A 23512-nucleotide genomic window follows, 5' to 3' on the forward strand; every position below is an offset into this window, starting at 1 on the left:
TCCGATCAGATCTACAAATGACACTTAAAAGTTCCTCGAACTCGGTTAAAATCGTATGGCGACAGATCAATGTGTTTATCATACATAAAAGCGATAAAAATAATGTCAAATATGCAAAGTTCATACGTGATGGAGAGAGTAGTCCTGTTTCTAGGTATTACGGACACGACCAGTACATTCTCTTCAAGAATAAATGTTATAGATTAGGTTAATAGGCTGAACAAGCCAACCGTCAGTTTTTTTACTAACTCGGCACTGTTTTCTGAGAACTTGTGCTCTCCTTGACCTCAACCTCTGTACTGTGATATGGCGTCGCTTCTTAAGGCGGGAAACCACACTGCATCTGTTGTTTAGATTTCAGAAACAGTATTCACTACGTACAACCTTTGTTTTATCTCATACTGAAATTGTTAGATTTATTAATTACTTTATGATTATGTATTTTCAGACACCTTGAACTTTTCTACAATTTATACAAAAAACATCCAAGACAACCTGTAGACGTATGACGTTGTACGTTTCTGTAACGATAATTAGATCTTAAAGCCGACGTTTTCAAAATACTTAATATACCGATTGTTTTCTTAATATACCGATTGTTTGTAAAATATTAAAAACTTTCACATTCATTGTGTTTCTGCAAATCATTCTCGTAATTGGTCAACATACTCACGTGTTGTCAATCCGTCAGTACAACGACACATTGCCATCTACATGAAAAACAATTCTGTTTGTCATTCTACAGCTCTGTCTCCTCGCTGACTATCAGCTCACTATGGTCAAGCTATGTAACCACTCCTTGTCAATGCGCAAATGAATTTAGGTTTACAAACTTACCAGTCTTTTAGTGGATCCATCCATCCATCCATCCGTCCGTCCGTCCGTCCGTCCGTCCGTCCGTCCGTCCATCCATCCATCCATCCATCCATCCATCCACCCACCCACCCACCCACCCACCCACCTACCTTTCCACCCTTCCATTTTTTAAACGTCCACCCAACCCAACCAATAACTAACACGATTGGAACTAATTTGGGATAATTGGATGGTGAAGTAAAGTCGATTTCATCTACAAATGTAATCTGATCTACTTTTCTTTTTACTTTACACACTAATTTTTATGAGTAATTTGAAAAATTGCAACATTCAACTATAGGGCACCTAACATTTTTGAGAAATTTGAAAAATATGAAAATCCAATTATCCCAAATTAGTTCCAATCGTGTTAACTACCTTTCCATTCTCTGTATTTGGCAATCGAAGCAATGGATTAGGTCGATGCTGAGAACTACGTTAAACATGTTGATTGAATACGTTTATTTTCATGTAAAATGTTGATATTAACAATATATAGATAATTTAGACATACAGGAGTCCAATATTTGTACATTTTCTTGGTCACATTTCTTTAAAAAATTGTACAGTGATTAGAAATTGTCTCTATAAAAAAGGCCGCGCGACCAAATGGGCTCGCTTTAGCTAAGAATACCGGACATCAAGTAAACATTTGACATCAACGACACTTTAGATTTTGCTTAAGTTAGATTTCTGTGTAGAATTACTTCAACAGCTAGGTGACATTAACAGTCAGTGTAATCGCGCTATCGGGAATTATAAGATACGTCCCAAGAATTTTTTCCGTTGAGAATTATCCCAGTGCAGCGGCAACACGCAATGTACAGTTTCTAGGCAGTTTGAAAAAGTGGCAGATGTCGACCAGTTTTGGTAAAGGGGATAGGATATGATTTCCTTAGGCCTAACTGATGTACCTGCTCTACTTGATCTATAAGGTCCTACCGTTTTATAATTTATGACAATGAATAGACAGGAAATTGCGAAATCTATATTCCGTCATCATTTCACCATAATGACGGCAATATTTCTGGCAAAGTTCATTAATGTCAGATCGTTAAAATTAGCTTGAGATCGTGTCTTAGCATAGTAAGCCTATTTTGGTGTGTGGCCTAAGCTTGTAGATCTTTGTCACAGTACTATATTATTATATTAAGTAATATAATAATATTCAAATTGACATTTTCAACGATTAGGAGAGACTTTTCAAAATATGATGACTAAACTTATCAGGGATTACGAGATAAAATACTGCATGTAAGTACAATATACACACACATTCACATGTACACACGTCATCACACCTTAAAAATTGGAAAGAATATGTAGCTTTGTATAAATGCCAAATTTCACCACAAGAATATACATACCATGATGTATATACATGTTCTTGTTCCGTGAAGTATAAATGTATTCACTGTATAAACATTCATACCATTATTAACTTGCATTAAGAGGAAGACAGTATCAATACCGGATATCTGATCTAAATTTGTAATTTTAACTACTGTATTTGGATGGACATAGTTTCGTCCATCTGTTCAGTAAAAACTGTTTGATTTTTGCATGTTTTAAGTTTGAGTTTGGTGGTTTCTGTGCAGTATTTACACGAGCTGTAGATAAAGTCTACCACGGACGTGTTATTCAAATATGTGAAAATGCCAACGTCAATGGAAGTCCAATCTGACTGAGTCGTAATTAAAATTAATATTTTGATATGAGACGAATATAAAATGGAAAAGATGAATGCAGTCACAACTGATCAATACACAGATTGCGATAAACAGCAGCAATTCAACACTTATATTTCCCCTCGTTCTTGTAGCACGGAAGAATGACACTAGCAGTCACTAATGTCAATGAATGTTCGTTACCAATGATGGTTGATGACAACACGTCACCGTTGATTAGATTTTACCATTACCTAATAAAAGTAAACAACAAGAAGGACGCATTAAAATGGATAAGTGAAACTATAATTTGTTTTTCTTTTTTGTTCAAAGCTTTCCAAGAAAATGTTCTATCAGTTACGTCATATTTCATTGAGAATTCTGAATATTCAAATGTTAAGTATACCGTTTATATTCTAACACGATTGGAACTAATTTGGGATAATTGGATTTTCATATTTTGCAAATTTCTCAAGTGTTAGGTGCCACATAGCTGAATGTTGCAATATCGCATATTACTCATAAAAACAAGTGTGTAATATAAAAAGAAACGCAGATGAGATAACATTTGTAGATTACATTGACATTACTTCACCATCCAATTATCCCAAATTAGTTCCAATCATGTTATTCTGGACATCAGGCATTTTGAGTGATTTATTGAGTGATTTCAATCTTGATTCATATTGCGGATCTCTCGATCTCTCATAATGAACTCTGATTAACTTTTTACTTTACATATATCAGTTAATTTCTGCGTAAACATATTGTTATGTTCCTTCATTAAACATCGTCATAAAGGTCATCGAAAGGTCATCTTACCAGACAGTGCTCTCATTTCTCGGAGCTGCATCTCCACGTGGCCTTCAGGATCCAATTCTCTTACAACTCTGAGCAGACTTTCCCATTTCAATTTTCCGTTTCTTCTCTTGTAACTTTCTTTTAGCATACTCTGTGCATCACCTCTAATCCCAGCCTCTTTAATCAGCAGAGCATGTTTCAACTCCGGCATTTCCAGACCATTGGTCGGTATCCATATTGGCTGAACAATCTCAGCGATTTTGTCCAAGAGATTGTAATCAATATTTGCAGGGACACACCCACTCAGAAATCCTGAAACGTTACAACAGTATGCAAAAATATAAAGACTGATACGTCATTTGGTTTCGTGAACTTTGATTTGGAGAAAGTGTACTGGGTTGTCGAACGGGACAACATTCAAATATCAAGAGCACTCTTTTTCTATGTACAGCTTTGTATCACGACGACATTACATCATATATCACGACGACATTACATCATAGTATCACGACGACATTACATCATAGTATCACGACGACATTACATCATAGTATCACGACGGCATTACATCATAGTATCACGACGACATTACATCATATATCACGACGACATTACATCATAGTATCACGACGACATTACATCATAGGAATAATATACTTACCTTTCACTTTAACCTCTAACTTGTCGAGATCAGATGCCATTTTTTTAATTTTTGGAAGTGTCTTGTCGGTTCTGACAATGTTGTTTCTAAATCTCACCACTTTGTTCAACAGTTCCTCTGCTAACGATCTTGGTTGAACTGTTTTCAGTGACTTCTCCAGATGTCTCAGTTTGAGTAACAGTGTGTTCTTGGTATGATTCATTTCTGCCTCGGCTGTTTTGTGATACGTAGAAAATATAAAATCACATTGTTGCACGAAAAACTCCTTAGAATGATTTGATGAATGTTAAATCCTTTAAAGTCTAGTCATTTCAAATCACCATGCATAAAAATCAAGGTGCCTAGACAATCACTGTGATACACATCTAGACAATCACTCTGATACACCGCTGAGACATACTAAACTTGTCAGGTGACTATCACATGTCTTAGACAGATTAATGTAAATTATGTTTATGTTGAGTTTTAGGGTCTTGGAATGATGGAGTATGTTACAATATGTGGTAAGGGTCAGGTAACTGGTATGTATTATCGGCTACTTGATCTGTTAGTGACAGAGACTGAAACGTGACTGCATCGGTTAATCACGTGATAACTGAAATCTCAAAGAAATGAGTCAGCGACGTTAATTCGAGTGCGACACAGCTGTCATAAGGTGCAGTTATGACAAAATTTATCTAAAATACTCCAGCCACAGATCATCTATCGTATAGCCCAGAAGAGAGAAATCAATGCTGATACAGTAGAAACCCATTTCGAAAAATGTTAATAGATTCCTACAAACTCCATAAATTCACGTAGCTCTCAACCAATGCCGAGTTTTTTTATAAAAACAGACATGGCATGACGTCACACCACTTACTTTCCATTCTTCGTTCAATGTCGACTGCTTTCTGATAGAAACACTTCAGCTCAACTGTCGATGGTTTATTCTTTGCCTTTTCATCTTCTAGTTTGACCAATTCCACTTTGAATTTCTGGACATCTTCGTATGATGCCAGGGTCGGTAATTGTTTATGTAATTGTACCAGTTTATTTTCCAATTTGGAGTTCAGCTTTATTTCCATCTTACGTGTTTCTATTCAGAGTAAAATTAGTGCGAACTTTTACTTTAAGGCATAAGATGATAAATTTGTGTAAAATTTCAAATTTTCCGACAACCAACTGAACTGACTTTATTTGCACAGATACCTGAACTAGAACTGTAATTATTCAAAGAATACCTCCTATCTGTTGTAAAACCTTTAAAACATTGTTCAAATTGAGTGATATACACCATTGAGAACCCAGACTGTATCGAGAGTAGATCCTCAGAATCCAGAATAACGAACGGGACAAGTTGCTGTGAAATTTAAAATCGACATTATTAAGCTGTTTAAAGTACACAATGAAAGTACACTGTTAGTTGATAAAAACCACCTCAAAAGAGGGATAAAATTGCAACAAGTGATGAAGAGAAGATAAAAACGTGGAAGTTTCGAGTTAAATCGTTCCCTCAGCACTTTGGTTGAACCCGACATGTCCACAGTGGTTTTATTTTTCATCAACCACTGGTCGGTTCGTATTTTATTACACAGTTGATCGTTTCTTACCGTCGATATTTCTTTCCATGAAACTAAGATAACTTGACATTTTCCTAAGTTTGGTCAGAGATGTTCTATGAAGTTTACATTCCTTGCCAACCCTTGTCAAGGTTCTCTGCATATTGTACGTTGTTTCATCATCTCCGACGTCTTCATCCACTGTTCTTTGTAGAGTCTCTACCTGTGCTGTAAGGGTTGTCTTCATCGATACAGACTGTTCCTTTAAAATATCTTCAAAAGAATGAAGGACAGAGTTCGCCGTTCGATGTAAAAAGAAATCGAATCAACAGATCATCGGAAATTACAGTCTGTGTGGATTGTATCTTGAATGATTATATTGGAGTCGATAATTTAGTCTGATATAACAACAACAACAATGTTCAGCAATGTATAATTACAAAAAATGATATGGGCAACTCTCTTAATTTATCTATTCCACGTGCCGGTGTCAAATGCCAGAGTAAGGGATGCAGTAGGCCTGGAAAACTTGAGACCACAGGTTCACTCAAGGATATTGGTGATGGTTACGCTGGAAAATGTGAGATAATGTAAACTTTAATTTCATATTTTCCTCTGAAGCGACTATATAATTCACTTGTTATAATTTTAATAATGGCTTGTTGAAAATACAGATATCCTTACCTGTTACGTTTACTTTTAGACGATCAACCTGCCAAAGTAACTCTTGCAATTGAACTAAAAAGCCAAATGATTCATTTGCTTCTTGTTGGAGTCGTTTGACAGACGCCCTCAACGTTTGTACATCCCTGTCATTTTCCATTTCGTCAATAATCTTTGTGACAGATTTTAGCTTTGCCATTATTTCTTCGTACAGATTCCTCGACTTGCGTACAATTCGTTCTGTGAAAAACATAGACCCAGCTTACGCGTTTTTTAAATGTCGATAAAACATACACCACTCAGCAACCGCTAAATATTTATATTTTTGACAGCATAAAACTAGGAAAACATGATGGATAAATGGTCGACGTTTAGGCAAACCTATCAAATGAAATAGAATCTTCCATGAAATGTACACAATGTCAAACTTTCAAAGCAAACACTGGCGGGGACATAAAAGTGTTATCCTATAAGTTTGGCACGAACACTTTTCATGAAGAAATATATCAAATTTCAGTTTTCAATTGCAGTCTTTGGTTGAAAGTTTAAACGGGTTAGTAAAGTCCGAAGGAGCATTGATTCACATGATAAGATAAAACAGTAGCGTTCAAGGAATATGACACACCTCTGTACACCAACAACTCACAATGTCGACATTTTCTTTCTTTCCAGGCGCACTATAGCAGACACAAACATAAACTTTAAGCACAGGAACAAGGATATTATTTTAGGTATTTCCTTGGTTATGTTCAATCCGATAGAAGGTATTGTACGTATTTACACTATTCATGGCAACACTATTGTCGACAATATGTTAATTTTAATACCTCGAAAATGAGACTCGGTTTCTTCAAGGGACTTTCGCAATTTATAGAGCTCCTTGCCAGACGTCTTGGCAACCGTCAGTGCGTACTCGATACGTTTCAGTGAGTCTTTGCAAGGTTCAGCGACATCAGGAAAGTACATTGTTTCTTTCTTCACTGCGTCTCTGAAGACAGTTAGACGCTGACGTATGGACATTGCAAGTGTCGTCAGATATGTGTTTGCATCGCCTACAATTAAATATATGTGACACTGTAACTCCTACTGTTAAAAAAGTAGTTTTTAACCAATTATAAACCGATCAGCAACCAGTTAGCAATCAATTATCGAGCCAAATGCCCTATATAGAATTTCGCAGTCTGTTCAAGTGATTAATGACATACATCAACCCTTGGTACTATTATGTGTGGATAGGACTACAGTGTAGTGTGTACGACCTTATGAATAGTTGAAAATAGTTGAAATAATAATTGCAAACTATGAATCACATGCAAACGGCACTGCATGAATATATTTAGGTAATGAATTCAATGTCACTTCGAAATTTAAATGCACTTGAAAAGTCACAGACCAACCATGGTATCCATATGGTGCATAGCATTTGTAAGTTGTTGCAGAGGGTCAAACCATCGCAATAAGTGTACATGCATACTCAGTGCATAAGACGTACACCAACGTTTACCCACACTCCAAACAGTGGCGGCGCTTTAACAGTTTCGGGTATGACACTTACCACTAATAGTTTGTTCTAGTTGTTCTACACCTTTGGTCAATTTGATCAAATTGTCGATATTTTTTTTAGGGGTTGACAAATTGTCTTGAAGACGTTCTATTTCCATAAGATACTTCTGCTGGCGATTATTGTCCTGTGTGAACGCTTGATTAACTTTATCTTTTAGCTTAAACAACCTCTTCTGAATTGAAGCTTTAGTCGACACAGTGAATTTACCAATTTCATCTACAGATAGATAGATACAAAACAAGGAAGTGAATGCATATTCTCACAAGCTGATAATATATCGTCAACTTTATTGAAAACTTTGATGGGACAGCAATAGGACGAGCATACTGACATATTGGTCAGTCAACAGCCTTGACGATTGATTGGATTCACTCGTTATTGACATTGATTGCAACGCCATATCAGATCTGTCGACATAGTTCCGAAATAAATAGAACAAGAACCTTGGCGAAGTCTGGATACGTTGATGAAATAAACACAAAGACATACTGTCTAACTTATCCTCCAAATCTTGTACTTTTCTTTCCGTGCTATGTACTTTGCGTACAGATCCTCCAACTCGACCAAGACGATCATCGATGAGAATGATTGATCGATTGATATCTCCTTGCACCTCTTCATTTTCCAAGTGTACAGATTCTCGTCGAACTCTCGTCTTTAAGTGTTCACTTTTCTGAAGCAGACTATTCCTTCTCCGTTCCACCTCATCCCTCTCTTCTTTCTGACAGTCCGTCTCTTTAAATCAAATAATTTAATCCATTTCAGTGTAAATATCGTGTCACTTGTATAACTCTCATCGTATATCCATAGGCAAGTTATCACGGAACATTGTAAGCTTCTTATATACAGATATTACAATCTTTAAGAGTCAAAGCAGTTAAACATGTCGGTTCTGATATTATCCTCTTAAGGCGTTAAACTCGAAATCGGTTGAAAGTAAGATTTTCTCGTATGTTTATTTGAAAGATGTACAGTTGCTGTCTTGCTTCATTAAATGTAATTTCGGCTTAAACCAAGTTCAAGTGTTGTTTTCATGACAACGGTCTCTTATAGCAATACATTCTTTCTCACACAAATGGAATAAAAAACTCCACACCTTTGAATATGCACGGATAGAGTTTAGCATGTGAAAACCTCAAATTGAAAATGTAGAGAATCTTATAATTCTCCTGTTGTAGCCTTTAATGTCATTCAGGTCACATAACAAAACAATTATGACTCACCAATCGCTTGTTCTTCTTCTTCGTCGTCGACAAGAACTCTATGAATGGCTTCTGCAATCAGTATACTAACTGACTGATTACCGATCTTATCGCTAAGGCGATGCAGGTCACTGAGAGCGTCCAACCTCCTTCGATTATTTGATGAGTGTGTTACATGAAAGTATTCCAACAATGTGCTTTCAGGGAAGTTCTGTTTGCTAATCCAAAATATCGTTCTGGACGACAAGCCTAGTGTCACTGCCAGTCCACGGTAATCTTTTGGAAAGTTTGTATATTCATCGTTGCGAATTGGCCCGCTATGGTGAGATGCCGTTGTTGTACATCCCTCGACAAGCTCGGTGGCCTTGAGGGCGCAATGACGTATTCTCGGCTGACCAATTTGATATGAACTGGTACTGGAGAGATTTGACGATGTACTATTGCGCCCTCTTTCGGTCAGGATGGTGTTGCTATGCTGTTGGCGGTTGTGGTTTGTTGCTAGGGAAGAACAAACGTGTCGGTGTATGTCTGGATGCAGAAGCTGGTCAGGTTTGATTATCTCTTCCAGCTGTACTTCAAAACTCTCTGATGGCCATGCTAGTCCTTGTGATCGCGTTTCTGATCTAGACTTATCTTCGTAGCCATACGTCACTGTGACGTCATTTGTCGTCTAAAAATTAAAATCAAATCATGAACTAATCATTTCTTACTGTCTTTTGCATTTGTTATTTACGGAAAATACAGAGATTATCTCATTACAAAGTGACTGATGATTTCGTAAACGCATTATTCAGGTTCGTTCGTCATAAGAATAATGTATACTATAAATAAACCTGCTTTCAAATCAGATAAGTCCATCTGTTTATACTGAATGCATGGGCGTACCAGTGATCGTTGGTATGTGTTTGTCCAAATATTTGCAAAGCGTTAGGTGTTGCATTGGACTCTGACTAACGTTATTAAAGATCAACGAGTCGGTAGCTTTGCCAACGGGCACTAAATTCCCTTCCCTTCTACACATTTCTGCTTGCTTGCTGTTCCTTTCCTTTCTAGCATATGTGTACTTTCCTCAACTTTCATGGTGACGTAACTTCCCAAACACCAGCCTAGTCTGAGTGTGCTTACCTCTGACACTTCACTTGTAGTACGATGAACTTTCAACATTGCATTCTTGGATATTGAATTTTTCTGTTTTATTCCAATCTCCACGGATATTGATGGCGCCAGTTCTCTCCCGTAATATTCGAACTGATAGGATCTTGAAATCGCTGCTGTTGATGTATTCCATAATTTTCCCATGTCGATTGTCTAAAATAGTATATTTCACATAAAAATGTACATATTTATCTTCATTTAAATTATTCACATGCCAGATATGCATCAGTGAAGTGCCGGTTAAGGGTTTTGTTATTTCCTATTTGACACTGTTGACCCGACACTGTTGACCCAACTTTTTGTTGCCTTAGTCAGTATGCGACATAAAACAATCATTGCAATGCCTTGATACACTGAACTATGTCTATTATTAACCGGTAATGAATGATTAGTTTCTATTCAATCTGTTTACCTTTTACAGCTCTCCACATTCATAGTCTCTAACAAAACCAGTGGAAACTATTTACAATGAATCTTAGTCATGTATTTTCCGACCGATTTGCTTTTATTCTCTGAATTTTGCCATTAAGTTTTAAGAGCGAGCATAAAAGCAGTCTGTAGACTGGTCAGTCGGATTAAATTCAGATAAATTTCGAGATAATCCCTGTCTTTCGCATGTTGCCACATGTCACCGTCACATGTCCTACTGTCGTGAGAATTCCAATGAAATCTCTTGAAGACGGAAAAACAACAAACGTGGGCCTCAGAAAGTGAAAACAGTAGCACATCTCAATATCTGATTTTAAATTAGATGGATGGAGGGGCGCTGTTCTGTGGACTATGCAGTCATTATCTATCAGTAAAAACATGTATTTATGCTTGAAAACAACGACCTGAATGGATTAGGATCTACATCAAATTATTTAATTTCTATAATGTACATATTTATACTTATTATTGACTGTTAACTACCTTTCAGCGACTGTCCCTCACAGGCGGTCAATACAGAAATCTATATATCTTTTTTTAATGAGAACAAATATTTATCCTTTAGTATGAATGAAAGTGAATGTCTGCTTCGATCTGTGATATTTTAGTCATTAAACTTCTGTTTGAAATAAGCCTTGATCAATGTGTGGCGCATTACATGTATAATTTATGAACATTGGACATATGTTTCTTGCTACACTCTACTTTGTATCCATGACAACGGCCTAAAAAGCATCGAAACGGAAACGCCTCCGTAATTATGGAGGCTTTCTGTAAATTGTCCAAGATGTACACGAGTTATGTACATTTCTGATTTTGCGGCACTCGATGATAATCTCTTTTTTAAAAGTCACATTTCTATTGTGTATGTGTGTGCACGTCCACATGTGTCCGTGTAATCGCTATAGGTAGGGTATTACTGAGGAATCTGTCTCTGCTTTACATGGAAAATTAAGTGTTCTATTCAGTGACTTCAATTTAAACCTTTTCTTATCGGCAATAACAACGAAATCGTGACAAGAAGTGAGCAACCACGGTCCCTCTATCCATAGAGGGATCGTGGAGCAACGAAAGAGAAGGGGTATGGCTTACTTTTCAAATTATATAACAACGATGTTGTGTTTTAACTAAACCGAACATGCAAGTATATTTTGAGAGCTTTTCATTGAATTATGATTCACCTGTGTTAGCCGATTGTCACCAATTTTCCAACCATGGGGATCAACTTTGCCCAAAGTCAATATTATATCTTGACCTCGGGAGTGAACTTCGAACTCAACATCTTGGCACAATCGTGTTCCCTTCTCGAGGACATTCACAACCTGTGAAAATAATAACACAATATTGAACAAATCTGATCCATAAGTTTTGATATTTTGAGTTCAGTGAAATCTATGATCAAGATGACGTGCAAAATCTACGTCACTCTACGTAAGAAAAATAGAGATAGCCATACTTTGAAAAGACGGGAGAAATGAATAGCGTATTAGCAAACGCGAAGATTCTTTGGCAGAAAACCCTGGGATAAATAGCAGCAACAGCAACAACAACAACAACAACAACAATAATAATAATAATAATAATAATAATAACAGCAACAAAAGTAAACGCTTATACAAATTTTACAGTCGACTTTTTAAATTAAAATATCTTTGTCAGAGATTTTCTGAAAAAAATCATTTATCTCTCCGCATTCAAATTTCAAATGACCCAAAGCCAGTCTTTTGTCATCTTGAAAGACATGACCCATGTCGTAAATAATATCAAAATCCCCTATACGGACAAGTGATGTATTTCGCAATGAAAAACTTAACCTGGAATCAAAGGTTAAGAATGTACAATTTTACTGTCTGTGTACATTACTTTTTTGTCCACTTTGGATTGATTGATAAGCCAGTTGATCAATATCGTCAGAATTTTAAATATGCTTGCAAAATGGTTGGCCACTAATTCCTCCAATACCACATTCAGACAAAAAGATTAGAAACCATACGAATCAGATAACAGCTGCTCGCACATGCTGCAAACCTTAGCTTGCGGTGCTGGTAAACATTTTGAATTCAGTATTGATTTCTAGAAAGTATTATATGACGTATAAAAGCATTTAAAACAGCATCTTTCCCAAGCTATACTGCATTTTTCACAAAGGTCTTAAGAAGCTAACACGTCACATAAGCTCTAATATTATCCATCCACCGAAAAAATCACAGAAAAGAGTCCAATGTGCCGTCAGAAATTATGACGATGGACAATTTCCGAAGCCTTGTTGCAGGGAAGGATTACTAAAACTGTATGCAAAGGATGTGTCTTTTCGCACAGCCTAATAGTTTTTGGTAGTCAAAAATACACTGGACACCAAAACACCGTTAGTGGATATAATTAATGGCTATTTCGAAAGACGTTTCTTGATGGAAGTGTTAAAAGAAAGTGTGAAATTCCGTCAGTCTAATATTTTCCGAAAGCGATCCTAATATTCTATTACAATTTCTGATCATGAACTATCAGTGTGTCTGGCTCGACCAGTAAAAGGCGATCTGGAAATGACTCGAAGTGTTGAATGTTTAACCTCTCTTTCTGATGAAGCCCATTCATTTTAAGATCATCTCCTCGACTTCTGAAAGTATGTTCTCATAGATGATGTGACAGTCTAGACTATTTAAATACAAAAATATTAAAACTTACGAAACTCTAAAAAGAAGGGGTTTAATGCTAGCTACACATACCTGAGTATCTGCGGCTGTATTGTTCCAAGCACATATACGGAAATGACAAATATCACAACTGATGTTTTCCGCCACTGAAAAAACACCAAGTCTGAGTAACTTCGGAGTCTCTATCACGTGATTAACTTCACCGACAATTTGAACATCTACAAGCCGATTGGTCAGTAGTACACAGTTTTTCTCACCGACAAGAAAGTGCATTGTTCTGTTATCTGCAACTTTTTTCCAAACTTCTGATTCACAATCGTCGTCTTTATAATATGCTTGAAAGAACCATTTATCAATTTCAAGCACACAGTGAGGTATGGTCACAATGGCAGGTCTATTCAATGATGTTCCGAGAGGCCCACACCGAATTAGAGGACTCACAAAGGTTTGTTTCGCTGCCAACGGCGGAAGTACAGAAACGTTACGTTCTGGATCCACATAGACATGTACTTGGAAGTCTTTGTTCATTTCATCAAGGTTTACGTCATTCTCCATATTAAAGACATCAATAGATATGTCATCGTCAGCTAGACCTGAACTTGGAATTCTTGGAAGACATATTGACACTTGAGATTCTGGGATAGTTAGCGTACCACCTTCTCTTCCAATAAGACCAGCAGCAAATATTGAAGTTGTAAAGTTGAGATCCCTGAGTGTTCTGCTACTTTCTAAGTTGGCGATTCGCTTTGAGTATTCCTCAAGACAAATATTTCTATAGTTTTCATTATCGAAGGACAGGGTGTGGGAATCAGTCAGCGTTGTGGTCGTTCTTTGGGTCGGTGTAGGGCTGGATACTGCTGTCACACAAAGGAGATTGAAAAGAAAACAAATGTAACTAGCTGTAGACGGCTAAACGACTCACAAAATCAACTGAATCGACTTACACCTATGACGTCATGTCACCGTTTCTACATGATATCAAATGATGTAGTACATGAAATGCATGCTACGTCATTACACCATCTTCACTTCATATCACCTCACAAAATCATCGTACACTACAACCATGATTTGACGACACAAATCACGAATTTTTACCGGATCACGTCATCATCGATATACAGACACAATAGGCATATGCTGAAATTTCGACATGAAAGCATATTGAATGAAACTGATTTTTATGACGTAGCCAATCATCAAATGTTTCACAATCACAGCATGTCACTTTTAATTTCATCTGGTTTTTTTTACATTTTATCACAGTGTTCACTTTTGTGGCAAGAAGCATCTGTCCAGATTGTCATAATCTACTACAATACTTGATCTACTACAAGGCACTAACTTTGACACCAAGTCAATATAATATTTTTAGTTTTATCTGTACATCAAAGTTTGCAAATTTTCACATCTACGAATATCTTACTTGCTGATAGAAGATCGGTTTGGATTTCCAAATCAGAACCAACACTTCGATCAGATGAGAAGCTTTGTCTGCTTTGCCGACTGCCAAGTTTCTCCACAAGATGCATCGGTGTTTGGTGCAGGGACATCCATCCTCGTTCAACGCATTTAATAAAATGTTGACAACTGTCTAGACTTCTAGGCACAAGGCTGATAAGAAGTCCACATTGACCTTTTGCCCGCACAGTCAATCGGTCGCTGATATCTGGATGCACATTTAGTCTAAAGGGCATTTTTGGAGCACACTCTTTCCAGTCTATCAAGCCACGATTAATAATACGAAGGCAACGAATTCTTTCTTCTTTGGATCTATCCTCGATATTCTCACGTAATATTTCCGTCAGCTTGGCACACTTTTCACGTAACTCTAATGATTGATGTAACAAGTGGTAAAACGTTGTCATCAGCTCCGTCTCTTCGGACAAACCTGCTGCACACAACGTTTTGCGACACATCGCGATTTCTTCGATATTCAAGATTTTATCCCCGAGCATTTTTCTTGGTCGGTGATCCTCCAATGCCTTGTCAGCTGCCTGTGTAAATGCTATCACCTTCGGTCTGAACTCCAGCCATCTTTTCCTCAAATTATTTGCCCGTCTCTTGATGTCTTCTATTGACTCTTGGATCGTTATATTAATCATCTTGTTTGTTGTTTTTCTGAGAGGAAACACAGATACGTATTCATGAAACTTTTGAAAAAAAACCCACTTATATCCAGGTGATCACGGCATTAGACATTGATGAGACTCAGTGGTGTATGGATGCTCCGCCATGTCCGTAACAATATACGATTGATCTTTTTCAGTCTATCACATCATATAGTTTTCATAAAACTGTTGAAATCTCCGTCTAAAAATGTACTGAAATGTAGTTAAATGATGTACTACTTCATTATGATGAAAGACTTGCGCCTTGGAGTTATTTTTATCGAACTATTTGAAAAAATGGAAAGGAGAAACACGTATCACCAAGTACGTTGTAAGCAGTACATAGTCTCTGGGCGCTAGCTACTTTCAGCGTTGCCACCACGATCTATTCCACTAATGCTAAGTATTGCTAGCACATATCGTAATGGGTTACGTACTTCAATAGCTAAGTCAATAGAACAAAACCAGTCTGTGAACAAAACCACAGTTTGTGAACGAACCCATGACTGCTCTCTGAAGTAAGTGTCTACAGTAGCTGGAAGTTTTAACGATTGGAGTAATCGATCTGGTACAAAGACGTGAATGGACTTGACGCCCTATAAATAGACTTACACCAGCGCAAACTTCATATACAAAAAGTCTCCGATCAGTTATGTCAATGAGACACAAACAATCGTCAGTACCACAGCCACTGACCATTTATCTTAATACTTTAAGTACACAATGGAGCCCCTAGTTTCTTGTCAATGTTTTTATGCCGTTCATACACAGGCCATTGAAACGTCTCTGAAACGGTTCTGGGCCAATACTGACACAGAAAGTTATGTGTGGACACTCCGAAGTGGTTCTGAAGCGTTTCAGATTTGAGACGGTTTAGTCGGCCCGACCAGAGCCGTTGTAGGGATTAACTCTATCCGCAAATCGCTGTGTGGACAGACTGAGCCGCTTCAGAAGCGTTTCAAACGCCCTCACGCGACAGGTATTTGTAACATAAAACAAACAACAACCAATATACAATATTCACTTTCGCCATGGTTGCCGAACACAGTACTACATCTCGCGGTATACTGGTCCAACGAAGAGATAAGCTTGCTACCAAAAACCTATCAATTCGACCAGAAAAAATTCATTACGATTTGAAAAACGTCGAATTAATAGGAATTAAAACTGCCGAAATAATTTAGTGGTCGAATTTAATTTGGAACGACGAGGATGAAATTTAAGCGAGACATGTTTGCCATGTTGAGACTGCTTCAAAGCATGGACTGTGAAATTTTGTGAGGTCGACAAATTTCGTAACAAAAAAACCTCAAACGCACGTTGGTGTCACATCAAAATCGCTATTACAGACGGAACAATCTGTGACACTGCCACCGGCCGCTCGACGGACGACACGTAAGTTGACATCGTGTGCCAGCCCTTGGAAATATATTGTAATTCCTTGACAGGCAGATGAGATAGTCTTATAGCGTTTGATGCATTGAAAGTTTGTAAAAATAATAAAAAATGACATCACCGATCATAAGAAACGTGGTGTTGAAGAAAATAGTTTTTAAAAGAAGACTATGACGACCATATTTCTGTAAGTATTATCTAACTTTAGAAAACCAACATCTGAAGATTTACTTCAACCAACACTTTTGGATTTAAAATTTGTTCCACTCTTTATTATAAGATTAGTCGAATTTCTGGAAAGTAGATGTACATTTTCGATATCTGTGTATCGTCTACACCGAAGTCATATCCGAAAGAGTATAATCAGTTCGCGACAGCGTAAACCTCTCTCTCCCTCTCTCTCTCCGGCATTTCAATGTTTTATATTGTCGACATTTATATATCAGTCTGAAGTTTCAGGTCACTGCTCATTGCAAGTAGTTGATGTCAATTTTTCCGTATCGGGCATGGTCTCTATCGTCACTCTAATCGTTAGTAGTGTTTTCCTGTTATATTCCATATCAAACTCAAAACACAACGTGAACAACGCTGATAATATATTGCATCTTTCGTATCGAAAACCTTTAAAGTTCGTAACTGGTGACATGTCACGGCCTGGAGAAAGTTCATCACCATCGATCGAATGTCCGTGGGGCTTTTGCTTCCAAATAGACATATTGAAATGCACAGGGAACTTCGCGGTATGGCAATAATATGAATTTTACCGTGAAGAAGTCTGTGACTTTAAACTGGCCGTACAACCAACAATAAACATGGCGGAGCAATGATACCGATTTCAGAGACTTCGATTTTTTTTTCATTGCGACCCTCGACCGCTGGTGAGAGCGAGTCGTCTATTTTTTCCCACTGGCTATTTGGCTTTGAATTTTCAATTGCCATCATGTGCTAATTTAAAGCTAACAACAAGGCGGGCGTTCTCTGTAAATCAATAAGCCTTTTGAATATGAAAAAATCGGACATCTGAACCTCAACACGCAGCTTGAAAGTTGTTCTCCGTATCAGGACAGGGACATCGGCCCGGGACATCGGTGAGGCCGGATTTCACGTAGTAGCTATGGAAACCGACGGCTCGTTCGTTGTAAGAAACCATGCGATGTACGCTCCCTTGGGCCGTGGAATTTCGCCGTATCGCCTCTACAGACTACACCGTCTATTACCTAACCATGCTATTAAACAATCACACGATAGTTCAGTAACATATATCTTCATTAATCTACCGATCATCCACCGTCGAACACTTCGAAAACAATGGTCGCGGTCACGGATTCAAGGACGTTCACAAGAAGAAACTATCAATAAGTGGCGCGCAGAATTATTTTTACTGGTTTTGAGAACTTCTAAATAACTTGTAATCTGTATATCTTCACACATCGAACCGATATTGTATACCTATCACCGTCGAAGTTTATGTCTTTCACTGTAGAGTTCTTTTTATCCAAAACACATATTCAGAAGAGTCCCACAGAGCAGTCAAATGAAAGGATAATTGCTTCAAGCGAATGAAATTGCACGAAAGAATGAAAATCAACAGCACACCATGGACGTGATTTAAAACAATAGCGCTTGTGAATAGGAACTATTGAGTAAAAAGTGCCGTTTTTCTCGCAATTTTAGCAACTGTAACGACCCTTTATTCTTTAATACCTTTCCATAATTGAATTAAACTAGGTTTAGGGCATACACACAGTGTACACTGATGTACAGAACTTTAAAAAGTATTCTGCTGGTAACGAACAGGGGTTTACACTCTAATGGGCGCAGTAAAACAATGGTCACGTCCATAGGTTCAACGACGTTCACGGGGAGACACGATGGCAAATAGTGCAGTGTCGTAAAATTGCTTAGACTAGTTTTAAGAACGGTACAATATCTGGTCATCGGTGTACCGCTACCTGTGAATCGAAACGACAAGTGTAGACCTATAGCTTCGAAATTTTATGGGAGAGACACCACGACTGAGACCGACAGTAGCATAACAAACTATTCCCAATTGTGCGTCGTGTTTAATACAGACATCTCTGTAGGTGATTCTGGTTTCTCTTGAATCAAAAGTCCGACATTGACAAAATTGACATAAAATAAGTCCGAAAAGTTATGTTTTATTCAACTAACTGATTCATCTCCTTTGATATCCCCTATTAGCTACATGTAAACAGTCCGGAAAGACTGACATCGATGTCTCCCGGGCCCCCATTTCTTCACCGTTTTGCAAAACATCTCATCAGCCGGACGCATGGGCAATGTCTTTGTACGTTGGTCAAAACTACTGACAGTATAGGTCAGGATGTAACATCGGTCAAAGTAATATTGAATATGGAAGACGAAAATGCTTTCATTGATTGACAAAAATGAGAGGGAACGAGTCAGTAAATATCGAACCATAAAGGGGAGATCGAGACTGCCATCCCCCATGATTAATCAACTCTGGGATATTTCGATCAACAGACTTACACAACCAGAGACAGCATTTTATTCAGCTTTAAAATAAGTCACCGCCTTTCCTATAATAACACCCCGTTTGCGTTTCGATCTACTCTGCTCTGTCCCCAATCGGTATGGCCGTCCGGGTTTCGCCTGCCGTACTGACTGATACATGGTTATTTCTTCACATATTTTTTCATCGTTTGGCATAAAATACAGCATCTCTTTGGTGCACAAGGCAAATCAACGTTTAGAAGGAAAGTCACAGGAGGTTAGGATATCATACCGTAGGTGAAATTAGAATGGAATGTTGAAGATGAAAAGACTTTTATCAGTCGACAAAAATTGCCATAAACCGAGAATTGAGATTGTCTATATGATTTATTAATTGGGAACAAAATATTCGATTGAGTCATTAAGTTTGTGTTTGATTCGTTTTAAAATGTGTTCCTACATTCTTATCCGATTGTTTGTGTTAATAAAAATGTTTGTTTCGCCTCGGATATTTGTAGGGAAGTTTGGATTAGTGTGGACGGTAATGTTTTGTTTGTGTGAGGAAAGCTTATGGCGAGGCGAAACAAGCATTTTTATTAACACAAACAATCGGATAAGAATGTAGGAACACATTTTAGAAACGAATAAAACACAAACTCGACACAAAAACATTTTGGATAGTTAGATGGGGAGCCTCATTCACATTCTTTACAGCCAGTACGACGTCGTCCATTTCAGCCATCTTGTTACAAACAATGCTTGGCCATACACACCTTTTGAACTCGAGAGGGCGCATTAAGACGTCTTAAACATCAAAACAATGGCTTAATTTTGTGTATGTGGACGCAAGCGGACTCAATCTATTAATCCTCTGTGTTTACAAATCACAAATAGTGTTGCAGAAGCGTTTCAATTTTTCCCTGTCTGAACATAGTAAATGTTTTTACACTTGTTTCGTAACAGAATTGACAACGGATTCCATCTCCAACCTACTTTATATGATTTCAAAACTCCTAGATATAGTTTATTTATCATGGTTGATAAATATTGATAAAAGATTTTCTTTAAATGCAATTTCTTTCAGTAGTCCTCAAAATATCTCTGAAACTGCCATGTGAGAATTATCAATGCCTTTTGTGATTTTACAACGACAAACAATAAACAGGTAAACGTAGAGTCTTGTGTTGTCAATGCTGGTGCAAGCCTGCAGGCACTCAATAAACCTATTCTCCCTGCATATGTGATTATATCATGTCATAGCCGTCCATACAATGTGGCTTTGGGGCAAGATCGTGAATAGGACAAAACATTCCAGGTGTATTTACATGTAACGAGGTAGGCGTGTTATTTCTTGTACAAACATCCAAATTATTCATCAAAAGTGTTTCAGTTTGACCATAGACCCTAGCGCAAGCAACTAAGACTACTGCAGCTTGACACTGTTGTGAGTGAAGATGGATATCCATTGCTGTTTTATACATTATTTCCTTAATTGACTAATCACGTCAGTGAATATCTCAGGGTTTAACATTTACCGCAATTGCTAAATTCCATAATTTGTAGTGAAAGAATGTTTTTGCATGAAATACCGAGAAGTAATAGAGAACAACAACCGTGGTTCCTCCGTCCATGGCTGAACAGAACATGGCATTTAAAAAATAACATTATTTCTCACAATAATATGTAAATAGATGACGTCACGGTATTATCTCAAGAGCGAGTCACTCATGTGACATAGTATTGTTGGGTACACTATAGACTATGGCCAATCGCATCATAAGATATTCTCAGAGGTGTTACGTTGATATCGTTTCTCATATTACTTGTGTGTATATTTTAGAATAAGGTGGTATTTAGTACAGAAGTAGACCAGGGCAAGGCTACAGAATTGATCTCCTGTCAATGAACCTGAGAACTGGTATTGTGTACGGTCTCTGGAAAGACAGTTATGACTCCAGCAAGGACCAGGACAGTGACCTCTGACCCTGCTCTGCTTATGAACGAATTACAAATACAAGTTCACAGCAGTCATCTACAACACTTCAAGTAAAACACTGAACTTGCTGTGAAGGTTTTTCCTTCTGTACAATGAATACAGCAAAGTTAGGAGTTGCCAAAAGTTTCAAAATCCAGTTTCATTATAAACATATGATTTATGGACTTTGTGTTTGTGTGTTGCGGTGTGTCTTTATCGAGTGAACTCCAGCCCCCACACAGCAAATATAATATAGACCTTTGTGTTTACTATTGTTGTTGATTAATTGGAATTAGTAAGTAGCCCGGCGGTGAACGAGGCTTACATGGAGAAGCCATTCATCCATGAAATTCGTACAAAGACGGAACGGGAATACAAAGGCTTTATTTAAGTCAAATTACGGATCAATATGCTGATGGTGTGTTATCTCGTACATCTTCAGTTAGTTTGTAATTCGGCCAGCTGTGACGTAATGAGATAACCATCAAACCTTATTCAAATACGGGGAATAGCGCATCACGCCTTGTTAAATAAGATTCAATGACCAAGGATACAACTTATCATTGCAATTCAAATGCCAAAACCGTGAATAAATAAAGCACAGAATGGCACCTTGGAGCCATTGAATAATTGAAGCAGTGCTTGTGGACTTTGAGTATGCTGTGTGTACCTAGCAACTAGCAACTCCCTACATGTGTAGAAAGCCTATAAGCTGTACCATTTGATGATTAATGCCAACAAACAGACCATGGGGAAAGCAACAATGTTGTTGTGCACGTGAGCTACGTAAAGCTAATGCTATCACGATGATGGACAATGGAAAACCATAGTCTATCATCGACTTTTATGTGTATGTACCATTGTCATAAATAATACAAGAACACCTGCTTCACGATATACATCCACTTACAATAATTCAGTAAATTAAAAAATCTATCGCATAGATAGGACATTGTTTGTTGCATTGAATAGGGAATGAAGAACCTCGGAAGGTTGCCATGGCAAAGATTTTGTAAATACCGCGAACATTAGGGCCAAAGCCACAAGAATGGTTCAACTGTTGTTGAAACACGTTTCAATGGGATAGTCTAAGTTAATACAGCTCACTGAACTAACCTTATTACAACGGCAGGTCTTCATGGCAACAAATTACTTGTAAAGGCTGTCCCTAGAATGGACGTTTTGTGTCTCTGACGTGAAACAGATTGATGATAACTGTGTTTGTATGACTTAACCTGTGTGAATTGTGAGAAGGTGTGAACAACACAGTATAAATGACTTACCCGAACTGAAAAACCTGCTCTCTGACCGCTTAGGCGACGTTGTCGTGGCTAGTTTCCTTGACTTTCATGAAATTAATGACTGTACTGGGTACATGGAACAGAGATTAACTACCATAGACTTTGTATACAGCGTGTGTCTCGAGTTTACAGTGCAACTAAGGAGCGAAAACATGCATATTATATGAACCAGCGTGCCGAGGCTCTGTACGGATAGATATGCAAATAACTTAGCCAACAGATATTGACAAACGTCGTTGTCAGCTGAGAGTCGATGATGACTGATTTGCGGCTATCGAGCAAAGATGACCAAAGGTCTGAAGGCATTTCGCCGAGACGGCGCAATGTAAGTATTGTAATCACATGTTGAACAGTTATGAAGTGACCGTCAATCGTAAATCACGAATAAATTAGATCCAAAGAAAAGACGTGACGCTATCGATAAGTATCAAGGTGTGTAGACGACAACGACACTACCTGCCGCTGCTGGTGGTATCAGCTTTTGTACGTGCTGGATGCGTACTAATTTATCTCTCGCATGGTAGAAAATAAAAATATATATGTATATATATTAACGTCTATTTGTTGGCTAGTGAATTGGAATTAGCTGTTAGCATATAAAGGAAAAACAAATACCTTCCGAGTAATCGATAATTGTCATCAAACAGGTATCTCGGAGTGCCCTCTCTGGCGAAGCTATACCATGCTTTCGTTATTATCACTGGTATTACTGTTTGTTGCTCGACGCGACTCATCATTGGCACAGTCACTTTATACTACATATACCTTTCAATGAATTTTAAGATTTTTAATCTTCTCTCTTGTAAAGATGTCATTAGGGAATGTTTATTTCATAGATCTAAACATATACGTACATTTTGCGTATATTGGAAAAATTGATTGAGATGCTGCAACCGTTCCAGTGACAGGATAAGTACAACGGTACATAAGACCCATCATAGTACACCTGGGAATGATGATAAGTGTCTAAGGTACAAGCAAGTCATGCAAAAGTCTACTGCCAGCTAGATTATCGAAACAAAGGCAGAGACGATACAAGCAGATATTCTATTGATTTAGCTTTGTA

The 23512-nt window shown here is 37.7% G+C and overlaps 1 protein-coding gene across 4 annotated transcripts; it reads right to left on the reverse strand.

The window, feature by feature from the left end:
- Positions 1 to 1289: 1289 nt before the first annotated feature.
- On the reverse strand, positions 1290 to 22566 carry LOC139116274 (uncharacterized). Of its 4 annotated transcripts, none has more exons than XM_070678875.1 (15): positions 22429 to 22566; positions 14616 to 15310; positions 13262 to 14043; positions 11720 to 11860; positions 10080 to 10262; positions 8976 to 9624; positions 8242 to 8487; positions 7744 to 7968; positions 7016 to 7240; positions 6210 to 6428; positions 5577 to 5798; positions 4847 to 5062; positions 3985 to 4197; positions 3345 to 3635; positions 1290 to 2776 (listed from the first exon to the last, which is right to left on the reverse strand). In XM_070678875.1, exons 2-15 carry the CDS (start codon positions 15292 to 15294, stop codon positions 2760 to 2762), a joined length of 4308 nt encoding a protein of 1435 aa, XP_070534976.1. In that variant the 5' UTR covers positions 15295 to 15310; positions 22429 to 22566; the 3' UTR covers positions 1290 to 2759. The 4 variants fall into 4 exon arrangements, with proteins under 4 accessions (XP_070534976.1, XP_070534973.1, XP_070534975.1 ...); XM_070678872.1 differs by having other exon boundaries at positions 13262 to 14046; XM_070678874.1 differs by lacking the exon at positions 22429 to 22566 and adding an exon at positions 22262 to 22347 and having other exon boundaries at positions 13262 to 14046.
- Positions 22567 to 23512: the final 946 nt, after the last annotated feature.

This window comes from Ptychodera flava, chromosome 17, assembly GCF_041260155.1.
Source record: "Ptychodera flava strain L36383 chromosome 17, AS_Pfla_20210202, whole genome shotgun sequence".
Taxonomy (NCBI): domain Eukaryota; kingdom Metazoa; phylum Hemichordata; class Enteropneusta; family Ptychoderidae; genus Ptychodera; species Ptychodera flava.